General features: G+C 35.4%; 1 protein-coding gene across 1 annotated transcript in view; it reads left to right on the top strand.

Moving 5' to 3' along the window:
* The window catches only part of vas (ATP-dependent RNA helicase vasa), a 31216-nt gene extending 23650 nt beyond the window's left edge, over positions 1-7566 (top strand). The window contains exons 12-14 of the mRNA XM_089638933.1: positions 542-739; positions 1798-2051; positions 3701-7566. Coding sequence (XP_089495059.1) covers positions 542-739; positions 1798-2051; positions 3701-3754 — 506 coding nt within the window. The 3' untranslated portion in view covers positions 3755-7566. The remainder of the gene's footprint in view (positions 1-541; positions 740-1797; positions 2052-3700) is intronic.
* Positions 7567-13369: the final 5803 nt, after the last annotated feature.

The following is a 13369-nucleotide window of genomic DNA, read 5'->3' as shown; positions in this document are numbered from 1 at the left end:
TTTGAAAATTTGGTCTCCTAGAAATGTTTCAGATGCTTTAATTAAATACTGCGAGTAGAATACATCTTGGCCTTTGAAATAATCGAGTATTTTTTAGATAAGTCTTTTTATAAGCCCAGAAACAAATAATGTATAAGGCCTATGAAAACTGCTTTAAAGTTCAAAATCTCCTACTTACAAACCCATTTTCGGTTATAATTTTACTGTATAATGTGGAAAATTAAGTTATTTATAAAATGATCAGGAAAAAATTAAATATTTATGCCTGAACATCCACAAAATAAGCACTTTAGGCACTTTTTGGCCATGTTTTTTTCTTGCATAAATCAAAACAGGCGGATGGTGTTAAGCGGGAATTTAAACCTTTTCGCCATCTACGTACGGGTTGTTATTGATAGCGGCTCAATTTAAAATATTACACGACGTAGTGCATCGCCTTAACTGAAGACAAAAATGTTCACAAATGGGGGGGCCCAATGGATTACATATGCAACAACCGCATAAAATAGATTAAGTTTGTATTTTGTTTGTTTATTTGCAGCCGAAACCCGCGCCATGGTGTTTGTGGAGACGAAGCGCAATGCAGACTTCCTGGCCATGTACCTGTCGCAGGAGCATATCCGCACCACATCTATCCACGGAGATAGATTGCAAAGCGAGCGCGAACAGGCGCTGGCCGACTTCAAGGTCGGGCGCTGCAAGGTGCTGGTCGCCACGGCCGTTGCTTCACGAGGACTCGGTACATATATACATACAAATCTTATTCTTACATCCTCTAGTAAGATTATTTAGGCCCCAAAGACTGATGGAAAGATTTTTAGATTTTATTTTTATGTTAACATTAGTTCCATTAAAAAAAAAATTCTCTCAGGGCCTATATCATCTTTGGGGATGCTGTGTGAGGGTCCTTTCAGGGAAAGAAAGGAGAGAAATTTCTGGGAAAGAAAAAGGTATGAGGGGTGGGTAGAAATCTGGGGTATGAATCCATCTCTCACTGCGGGACAAGGCGATGGGTCGAGAGAGAGTCTGGCTGGAGAGGTCAAAAGGTCTCCCTCAACCAGTAGTAAATGTGAGCAACCAGTAGAAATAAGGTGGGCAAATGCATCCGCATAACATTTCATTTGAATATGTTTGTGTTTTTTATATGCTTATATTATATAGATGTTCCCTGTGACATGATTAAAAACAGCGCCATCCATTGGACAAACATGATTTTTTTTTAAAACGGTGCCATCTGTAGGACATAAAAACAACATGCACTATTGTTTGTCTATCTGCACAGACTGACTGAGCTACAGCAACGCTTGGCGGAGTACAGCTAGTTTCTAATAATAAAATTTGAAAGCATTTCATCACCTTTCAAAAACAGTTTCTAGTGTTTGGAACATTCAGAAATATTTTATTACATAATTCGAATTTTATTGCAAAGCGGAAATACTCTCGAGCTTCTGACAGAATGTGCCAGAGGCCTTAGGGGTTAACTTTTTATAACTGTCTACTGGTAGCAGTTTCCTGTTAATAATAATACTAAATTAAAGATTAAAGAAATGTAGACCAACATTAGCAAGGTTAAAAATAATCTGACAATAGTGGAACTCTATATTCTTAACACACTCTCCATATACTCCCATCATTATAAGTGACAAATTGTTGCTTGTGCAATGATGGATGACTTAGATTAACAGGATTGAACCCGCAACACCTGCTGGCGAACCCGACTCTCGCTTACTAACAGTTATCAAAGAGCTTTTTAAAAAATTACAAATAATCATTTTTTAATTTTTTTTACCATTCCAGACATAAAGAACGTGGGACATGTTTACAACTACGACATGCCAAAATCCATTGACGAGTATGTGCACCGCATCGGGCGTACGGGGCGCGTGGGCAACAAGGGGCGGGCCACCTCCTTTTATGATCCCAGCCAGGACAGTGCGCTGGGCGGTGACCTTGTTCGCATCCTCAGCCAAGCGGAGCAGCCTGTACCCGACTTCCTGCAACAGGCGGGTGGCCGCGGGGGATTCTCCAGCTTCGGTGGCGAGGATGTCAGGGTGAGTCCTTATTGTTATTGTGATAGCAGTCTCAAAACTCTGTATACAAAGTTTGTGCAGTATTTCTACACACAGTAGTTGATTTGAACACTGATAATTTGATACAAAATGGTTTTTTAATGAAAATTCGTAATTTATTTTGTCCACGCCTGAAAATCTGAATCTGAAAAACAGCCGTGTATACAAATGTATTTTTACCTGGTTATTCATATTTTCCTGTTGTATGCTGATGATGCAGTGCTGATTGCTAACAGTTTGGAAGATCTACAGTCTCTCGTGTCTAGGATGAACGAAGTATGTATGAAGAATGAGTTAATGATGAATTTAAGTAATTCTAAAGTCATGGTGTTGAAAGAGAGATTACGGAAGTATGATTACGAGAGATGGAAAGGCTGACGGAGATATTGAAAGAAGGGTAAATGCAGGCTTGAATGCCATTAATGGAGGACTGATCGCAGATGGCGCTAACAAAAAATTGTCCAAAGAGCTAGCAGTCCACAATGGAGTGCTGGTACCTACCCTGATGTATGGAAGTGAGGCATGGAACTGGCAGAGAAAGGTTGAAAGTAGATTGAATGCTGTAGAAATGAGATCCCTGAGGCGTATTTGTGGTAAAAAGATGTATGATCGTGTGAGAAATGTGTAAATCCACAAAGAGTGCAAGGCTGATGTAAGCGTAATGAGTAAGATTAAGAAAGGGATGCTTAGATGGTTTGGGCATGTAGAGCGAATGAGAAAGTCTAAAGTGCAAAATATTGTCTCATGCTCCAACTGCACTGGAAAGTCTAGTGCAAAATTGATTGATAACTTTTCTGCTTTTAACCTAAACTATAAATGGACATTAACCTGTGGTGTCCCAGGAAATTCCAAGCTCAATTTCCAAAGGCTCAAATTCCAAAATCAAACGTCAAGTGTCCACTTAAATTTTTTTTGTGTCGCATTTTATAAGTATATATTTTTTTTATTTTATTTTTTTTTTTTATATGATAACAATTCTTCCAGATTTCGGTAGTTTATACAACTGTTGTTACTAATAATATTATTTTGTACAAGAAACCTGTAAATAAATAATGCTAAAAATATAATTATTCATTATGACGTAAAAATTTTGACATTTCTTACGAAGTTAATTTTCATCACTTTTCTTGGGTGAAATATTATAAAAATTACATCAAAATAATGTAGATAAAACTATCTTTCTGATGATACCTCAAATCTATTATTTCCACAATCAATTTATATCAAAAATAATGAAAGAAGACGCTTTGACACTAAAAACGCGGCAAATATTTCGTTGGCATTCCACAGAAAAATTCTTTGTAAAAAATCTGAAAAGCTAGAAGTCATTCCGGTATTTGCTGCGTAAAGAACGAGAATAGCCCAAGCGATTGTGACCTTGTTCTTCATACAAATTCCTTATACATAAGGGTCAAAATCGCACATAATTTTTTTTTTTTTTTAAATTCGTAGATAATGTGCCGCACTCACATATGCGGTCCCGGGATATGACGGGTTAATATTATTTTATGAAAGTTCATACGCAGTGAAACTTTCTTGTAAGGTTTTCTTATTTGGGACCTGAATTCTTAAATGGGTTTCATTGTAATAAATATATATTATTATGTATTAAAAACATTGTTTTGTTACAGACATTTGACGAGAACCCCTCATCCTCGGGTGCTCAAGATGAGGAAGTTTGGTAGAAGACTTCAATAGACGGGAATCCACTAGTTTGTTGTGTGAAAGCACTATGAAACAATACATCTAGTGACTATTCCCCAACCACTAGCAAGTGTACCAACACTGATGTAAAAACTGTTAAAGTGCGTACGTTTTATTGAAACATCACTAATTTTGAACAATAAAGGTTTATGTTTACGGTTTTAAATTAGGTTAAGTTTATTATGTTTGAGTGTTAATAAAAAATAACCAAAATTTTTTTTTTTATAATTTCTTTTACCAACAACTTTTATGGTTTCATGTATTTCAATTATGGTTTCATGTCAGATTTTCGATTTATTCAGAAATGTTACTGGATATTTATATTTTTTCAATATTTTCAAAGCAGATATGAAAGACTCCTTTAGATTTTAATATTGCAAACAGACATTATGCAATTAAAAGTATTAACATTTTTAATGCAAACATAATTGCATATTTCTTATAAATTTCATTTACCGCTTTATATATGAAACAAAAAAATCGCATTTAAATAGACAACTGCATTCTATTTAAAGCTTAGCTTTTTTTCATTTCATAATTTTTTTTTTTTAAATTGGCATACCTTGGCTTTGTGAACTGTTTGGCAGTTTTCTATTTGAGCGTCTACGGTAAACCCTTAAGGCGATGCACCACGTAGTAATGCAAAATCATGTGTTTTTGGTTTGAAAATTTGGTCACCTAGAAATGTTTCAGATGCTTTAATTAAATACTGCGAGTAGAATACATCCTGGCCTTTTGTAAAAGGCATCTATGTAAGGGGTGTTATTGATAGCGGCTCGATTTAAAATATTACACGACGTAGTGCATCGCCTTAAATGCAAAGAGAATCTTTTTATAAACCTGTTTATATTATCAATGTGTCTGACCATAATAGAAGAGGAGACAGAATAAGTTTAATAGGATGTGTGTCACTTGGCGCCTGATGTAGTACTTAGTGACTACTGTTTTTTTTTATGTTTTGTGACATATAAAGCACTTTGTGACCCGGTGGCTAAGTGAGTTTTGCCAGTTTTATATGTTCTCCTTGTTTCGCCATTCTTTTGTTATTATTTTCTGCATGGGGAACTCTTAAAGACTGTTTCTCTTGAGCTTAAATTCTGTTTGGTTGACATTGTGCTACTTGCCGTTATTATTGCATTCCTACAAAGATGTTATATTATTCATGTTGTGATAGTACTTAAGATCAATGAATATAATCCAATATGTAACATTTGTTCTCCGAGGATGAAGTTTTACGGTATTGCTTGAAACATTGCCCCCATTGGATGATGTGTACATAATACTGAAGTAATATTTCTCCAAGTTACACAATAATGTCTCTGTAATTCTTCTTTTACCCAGGCAGCTGACTCAATCATTATTATTCTAGAGCCATTTTGAATAATTTTTTTGTAAGTTAAAAAGTTTGAGTTTTGAAGTTGAAAAGTTTTTTTTGTATTAGTAGCTCTGAAAGAATATTTAAAGTAGTCAAATCCATGTTTCCGTGAGAAATTTGAATCTCAACTCAAAAGTAAAAACACTTAATTAGTCATATGATTTTATCTGTCTCTTATGTAATAAGAATGAATCAAAGAAAATCCATTTAAATTGAGCACAATTGTTTTATTATTTAATATATTCTATAGTGAAGCCATTTGAATCAACATACTGATATTATCTGTTAGTCAATTGTAACAAGTACTGTAGCAATTGGTGCTTTTTGGATAGGTGGGGTCGTGCTGTAATTATTAAAGGAAATTAGATCTGTATTCTAAAGGGGTTATATTCTTACTACCCTTATTGCAGACGCAGCCTTGAGATCTCTATATGTATTGTGATATGGACACTTGGAGCTTCTCACGTAGACTTGCCTCACACACAATCTCATTCCCCAAGTGAACTGACAAACTCTGTGTGATTGTAAGAATGCGTCCTTGGAAGGCTCCTGTTCTAAATAATGTCAAACTTTGCCTTAAAAACTGATGCTATAGGGGACGTGATACCTTCATTTATTATCTGTATCATTTTGGAGATTTTTGGTCAAAGAAAGAGCGGTTTTTGTAACATGAAAACTATAATATTTTATTTCAATTTTAAGCTATCTCGTGTTAAACATTACAATTTTTAAGAGCTGGTTATACGGTTTCCTCCGCATTTATGTGCATAATACCAGTGCGGTTCAAACCGAGTATAGTGTTACAAACATTCATTCTCCACGACATGAGTGTGGGAGGAATTAATCAGCATGGTGTCGTTAACTGTTGGCTGAAAACTTTGTGCTATATGTTGCCTTGCGTGTGTGCGTGTGTTATTGATGAGTGAATTGATAGTGTTTGTGGGGAAACCAAATAACAGCTTTTTCTTTAGTCGTCAATGCAGATCCCACACCCTTGAACATCTGCGAATCTAAACATTGCCTTGTTTGATATAATCTAAACATGTCAAGTCAACAAACTGTTGAGGTTATGGTTACCTATATGCCGCTGGGCACACACTCCCATTATTCTGTATACCTTGAGAATGAGCGAATGGGTTATCTCACCATATAGCTAAAACTGAATGTAACTATCAAATGACAATATTACATAAGAGAGAATTTTGCTATTCTTTAAATATCTCTGGAATTAGTGTAAATATTAAAGCGAAAATTGTTCTAATAAAAATGTTGTATTAATTTGTAGAATATATTTTTAGATTTTAAAATAAAGATATGTTTTGATTGTTTGGATTTTATTCAATTTTGGCTTTATGGCGTCGATATATTCTTTCAAGAAAATGTAATTTTAACTCATCAAGATTATTATAAAACATGAAAATGTACCCAAAACTAAAATCTTTATTTTTCTAAGTCAACTGATGTTAAAATTGTTGTTTATAGAGTACATATTTTGTTATAATTCCTTTAGTCTCAAACTGTAAGGAAAAAGGTCACAGTTATCTTGTGATTCTACTAAATATAACGGGGTTCAACCAAAGAAGGCGGATGGTTGTCTAGGGCTATGGGATATACTGAATAGTCTACACTAGTCAGGCGTGACCAGGACTATAAATACCATTACAGTGTACAGTCAATCCTTGAGCTAAGGGTTGATTCCTTATTCTAATGTTACTATTTTCAGACTTATAGTCCTTGAAGAGGCATAAATTTATCATTTATTTGTTACTTTTTATTTCAGTGTAGTTCAAACAAAAAAGTTGTTTATATATAATTTGATACACAATGTGATTTAGATTTACATTATAACAGATATGAAAAAATAAAACTATTTTCAGTAATCTAAGACATTTTTATTAGGTTGATGTAAGATTTGTACCAGAATAACCACACTGGCTCTAAATTGTTTGTAGAAAGGATTATCATTGAAATTCCTAGGATTGTGGAATTTTTAAATGTTTATAAATTACAGAAATAATAATAAAAACAAATGAAAACCCATATACCGAAATAATTATGAAAATCAATTAGAAAAGTAAGGCAGTTCGCAGATGAGAGCCTTTATTTGCGGCAAAAGTTGTGTTGCAACGGTTACGGACAAAAATCAATTACAGTATATGGAGGTACGTACGCCCACGAGCAACGCGACACTAAGGAGACTTTTGGAATAGTTTCCAACTGTCGCTGCGACTAAAGTCTTTGGTCTGCGGGCGCTCTAACTCAAATTTAAACATTTTTGCTGAATAATGTATTGATATAAGGTATAATAGTAAATGTGATTTACAACATAAGGCGAATTATCTTTATTTTATATGTATGTATTGATGTATGCATTCATTATACATATCGCTACATAAAAATAAAATATGTCTCAAATAATGTTTACTTTCTAAACCAATTTTCACATTCCTTACAAACTAATATACTTCCAACAGGGTTTCGCTACAACCGTAGCTTCATCAGGGCAGTATAATACTAAACTTCTAAAATCTGAATTAACATGTGTTGATATCACAGTAAGTGGACAGTCTGAGCTACAGTGGAAGAGGTAGGGATAGGTGGGAGATTGAGAGGCGAGTGCTCTTTGTCAATAGGGAACAATCTGAGTATTGGACTTTTATTTAGGTTTATTTGGTTGTTGATGACTTTGCTATTGACGGTTTTGGCTTTCCTTAACACTAGCGCCTCTAAGTTATCCAACCTAAGACCTATTCCGTTTTTATGTAATAGACTGATGCCAGTATTTTTGTCAAACGTATGGTTGGTTGCTGTGAGATGATTTGCAAATTCGGAGAACCCATTACTGTTTAAGCATCTTAGGTGTTCGCATTAAGTATTTACCTATAAGTGATGTTTACAAAGTTATTGTTTAATTTTAAATTATAATGTCACATCACAAAGTAACCGCTTCATATCAAGAAATAATATACTTCCATTGGACCTCTGAAGAAAAATCCCTAGAGAATGATTATTTTCTTTTATTCCAAGCGTTTCTAGGTTAACCTTTAGGATAGTATGGCCGCACCGTGTACGTCTGTAAAAAGGAGTATGGACGTACACCCTGCGGTGGGTGTTCGTAAAAATCCTCCTATTTTTTGTTATTAATATCTGAATAATTAGGTATTTTTTAAACAAAGTGAAATATTTTGTAATGCATTCTGTAAATACATTTTTTAAAATTTTCTAGTAAAAATGTTTCACTCTTGAACACTTTTCTCTCAAATTCTCACTCTCTTAGAGGTTAAGAGGGTATTACCAGATACAGTCGAATGTGGGGTTTTATATTGTGAATAACGCACAAGAGTACCGAACGGACTCAACACTACTCATACAACAGTAATACATACATTTGCAAGAAGTGTTTGATGAAATACGCCCCCCCCCCCCCCCCCCCCCGATTATAATTTTTTTGATATTGATATTTCAGGCAACAAATTATTGCTTATAATTATTTGTTATCCTTTATGCTATGCATAAAACCTTGTCTTATAAACATTAGTTTATCATTAAAATAATAATATTTGACAAGTCAAAATATTTCACCAACAAATGTAGATATAATATGTCTCAACGCCATCTAGTGGGAAATTTAGCACTAACAAAGCTTTTCCTACAAAAATAAAGTTGATTGTTTAGAGGTGAAAAAAAACATAATAAGCAGTAATTTTTGATTGAGGTACTAGTACATATTGAATTATTTGGCAGGTTGGAAATAAGCTGACATAGCCCAGTGGTTCAGAGCACCTGACCGGACATCAGAAGGTGTGGGTTCAATTCCTGTTGACGACATTTATTTTTACTCGGGAGATATTTAATAATAATTGTTAATATTTAATAACATTTCTTGGAAGCTTATTGGTATATCGGAGCGATAATTATGGGGGCCAATATTTTTCTCCAATGTTTTTCGATGCTCGATCCTGAGGTCTGGCGGGTTTCGATGATGAGGACGTTTCTGGAGTTGTTGATCCTTCCTCTCGTTCCTGCTACCCTGGTTCTCATTAGGGCTGCAAAGCCGGGAACTCTCCCCTCCATGAACATCGAGGAGGCACTGCAGTACCTTGGAAGTCCGAACATTATGCGGTAAGCATTATTATATTGAATCCGAAGCCTTTCCATGGTACGCTTTTTGAAATTGGCCCACAGCTCACACGTATACAAGGTAGTGCAGAAAGCTAAGAATAGCGTCCTTTTCACCTTCGGGCTGCAGAGTCTAAATCTTCTACTAAGCATGTTACTTTTTATGCTCAGTGCTCGCCTCTGCCTGTCGATGTCGTCGTCATCCGTTAAGTTGTTGGTGATGATATGCCCTAAATATTTCGTTGTTTCTACTATTATGAGAGGTTCTCCATTCAAAAATGCTGGGGGAATATTTTTTGGTCCTTCTCTGTATTTGACGACCAGCAGTGCTGTTTTTTTCGCGTTATATAACATGTTTGTTTCGAGTGCATATTCTTCGCAGATCTTCAAGAGAATTCTTAGTCCCCTTATTGACGGTGCCATCAGCACCATATCGTCTGCGTAGCTCACATTGTTGATGAATTGTCCTCCAATATGGCAGCCTACCCCAGCGTTATTTAACCTGTGAGTTAATTCATCCATATATATGTTGAACAGTACTGGGGACAAACAACCTCCTTGTCTGACCCCACTCTTTAAGAAAAAGGGTTCTGAGAAACCATGTTTCCATTTAACTAGGTTTTCTTGTTGACGGTGCCATGTGTCGAGAATTCGTACTACTTTCCATGGTAGGCCTCTTTCTTTTAGTTTGGTCCATAATAATGGATGGTAGACTCTGTCGAAGGCCTTACTAAGGTCCAGAAAGCATGCGTAAGTTGTTGTTTTTCTCTTCCTGTAGTATTCCAGCGTCCGTTTTACGCAGAATATGGCTGAGTCTGTGGAGCATTCAGTTTTGAAACCCATCTGACTATCTTTCGTTTTCAATTGGGGTCCGACTTGATCAAAGAGAACTAGTTCAAATATTCTGGCGGTGACGGTGGCGATGGATATCGGTCTGTAATTTTCCTGTAAAGTTATGTCTGTCAGTTTAGATTTTACTATCGGTATTATGATTGTCTTTGTCATGTCTTTGGGTAGATAACCACTCTTTATGATATCGGTGAACAATGTTGCCAGTAGTTTTAGAATCACTACCCCTGCATGTTTGACGTGTTCGGCATGTCCTGCTGATGTTCCGGATTTCATGTTTTTGATGGCGGTTTTCACCATGTTTGCAGTAACTATAGGGTCAATGTCATCATAGGCGTTCAAATGCGTTACGTTTGAGGAGATGGTCAGCGTTGTAGTCGCGAAATGTTTTTTGAAAATATTGGCAATTACTTCAGGATTTGTTTCCCGTTTATGTTACACGAGACTTTGGAACGCATGTTCAACATTTTATTAGACTTATTCCAAAATGATTTGAAGTCCCGATTATCTAAGTCCGCTGCTATTTTATCCATCTGGAGTTGTGTCGAATTCTTTTGGCATTTAATAACAATATTTTCAATTTGTATTGATATTTTAGGCGACTAATTATTGCTTATAATTATTTGTTAAGATTGAACAGTTTTTTTTAAACTTATTTATTCGATTCTTCGTTTCGGGAAAGGTATTCTATCGGGAAGGAGATTGTAAATGATTTTGTAATTTTTTTATTTTTTTTTATTGGAGAAACCACAGATACATGGAGAATTCGCCTGCATCCTAACTATTTCTCACAGATTAACGTGGCAGCCTTTAAAAATAATAATAATAAGCCTTTACAAATATAATATTACAAAATAAGTTATATTAACAATTGTTACTTAAAAATTTTTTCTGCTGTTTTCCCGGTAGGTTGTGGACATATTTTTCCCTATTATTATTTAAACACTTATTTCGGTAGTAATTATAAATTTGAAATATGTGTTTATTTTGTTTTAATTTTTGAGAGTTGATTTCCAAGCAAGAATTGAAAATTTCTGACTTCCAATTTTACATCAACAAAAACATATCACTACAATATGTATCAAGTAAAAAAGTTAAGTATTGGAAATAAAATTTCCTCTCAAAACCTATATAAATAAATAATAATTTTAATAACCTATATAAACAAATAAATATGTATAAATGAAAGATTTTTCAGTCACACTGATATATATGACTCAAGACGTATTTTTTTTTTTTTTTTTAAAAAGGAAAACATTCCCGGGTTACGAATTACCCGACAATATTTGAAAATCTCCTACTACCACCACAGTAAGCTGAAAATCTTGTGTTGTAATGGAGGACTTAACCAGCCGAGGAATTGAACACACTACGCCTGAGTGGGACCCAAACGCGATGTCAACTCGGCCACCGACCGGTCGTAGTGGCCGATGAAGAATACAATTATAAAAAAGAACTGAATAATAATGTATAGCTACTTATTTTGTACCTACTGTAAACCAACATCTATTTATGTTAACGCACTTCCATGTCTAAGCTATAAATAACAACGTATTCAGAAAAAAGCTGGAACCAAGAATTCAACATTCGAAACATACTGTAGACATTGCCAGTTGCGCATGATATGCGACTTAAAGTGAAATGGATATAGTATTTCTATCACGCTCTACAATTGTTCCAGCGAGAGAACTGTCTTTTAACGAAATCTGAGTTTCCGTCCGCTGGTTATTTGGCCTTAACCCATATTTCGCTGACGTTGCGAAAACGCAACAGTTTGGTTGCTGGGTCATATTTTGAGAACTTGATAAGGATTCACCATTATTCTTTCAGTTACTTATAGAAAAAGTTTGACTTTACCGTAAGAACTTAACAGATAGAAACATATTTGCTTCAGCGTCTAAGTAGACGCCCCCAAAGTCGGACAAAATACGACAATCAGATAAGCAATTTTAAAATAATTATTATCGTTGACATATGACCAAAATTCTTAATATATTTTAGCCTTTTTTAATACATAATCGATTCCTATTTAATAATATATACACTTAAAAATAAAATTAATTTCCAGAGGTACTCATTTTACATAGTTTATTTAAGTGATGCGTTAACGCAACGTCAGCGAAATACGGGGGTAAAAACTTTAGAATTATTTTATTCATAATAACCAGCAACAATCGCTATTATTGTGTTTTTTCTTTTGAATAAGATGAATCCAAAGGACTTTTTTACCACACAAGAGGCTGCCGACTTTATCGCAGAGAATTGGAATATCGACGATGAAGATGATGAAGAAGATATTCCAGATGTGGTGGTTTTACCCCCTAAAGTCGCGGAAGTTACTGATAAAGAGGATTTTGATGACAATGACTTACACGAAGACGCTGCATTTAGCCATACGCTCGGGGATACGGCAGGAACTTTGGAAGTCCACTCCAAGAGGCTGATGAGTGAACCTTCAACAACTCCATCCCAACCCCAACAATCAACATCTTCGTCGTCAGTGCCAAGGGAAATGCGTTGGAAGTAATCGAAACCTAGTTATTCGCGAGTGCCAAATAACGTTGAGAACAGAAGAGTTGAATATATGAAAAAAAATTGTGGGTAAATCTTATACTGAGTTCTTTGAACTATTTTTAATGGTAATCATTAACTTAATTGTACAACAATCAGCCATCGTTCTCTCCGTACTCAGATGATCGGCATCCTGGTGATGATGGCTCACCAGGAGTCGTGTATAGGCGTGATCACCGTCCACTGTAATGGGTGTCCACACTTCTTGGGGCACTTTACTGAGGGCTCGTAAACGTGAGTCCATCCTCAGTAGGCCGTCGAGTCCAAGGAAGGGGTTCAATGCTTTGAGCCGACTGTCACTTGGTTTCTGGAGCTTATTTATCTCGATGGCAAATATTTCATTTTGACATATATTCACCCATCGGGCCTCTTCTTCTTATCTCATCGTTTCTTATGTGTTTATCAGGTTGTTCATGGGTTTGGCCACAACACCTTTTGATAAAACGATGAACCCAGCTGGTAGTCTGGGTTAGGCGACGCCATGACGAAAATCGTTTGATTTCGGGCAGTGTCTCTGCCATAGTTGTAGTGAGACCAACGTGTTGGGGCCTTATTTGTGATGTGCTGTCATCAGGCTTTATTCATTAAAAAACAAAATAAACACACCATTGACTATCAATAACATAAATAAAATTTACAGGATTGTTATTGTACACTGGATATCATAGGTTACCTCGTAAGG

Source organism: Hesperophylax consimilis, chromosome 13, assembly GCF_061612785.1.
Source record: "Hesperophylax consimilis isolate HC1 chromosome 13, BYU_Hcon_1.0, whole genome shotgun sequence".
Lineage (NCBI taxonomy): Eukaryota > Metazoa > Arthropoda > Insecta > Trichoptera > Limnephilidae > Hesperophylax > Hesperophylax consimilis.
The sequence above is the reverse complement of the archived record's forward strand: the minus strand, read 5'-3'. Positions and strand labels throughout refer to the sequence as shown.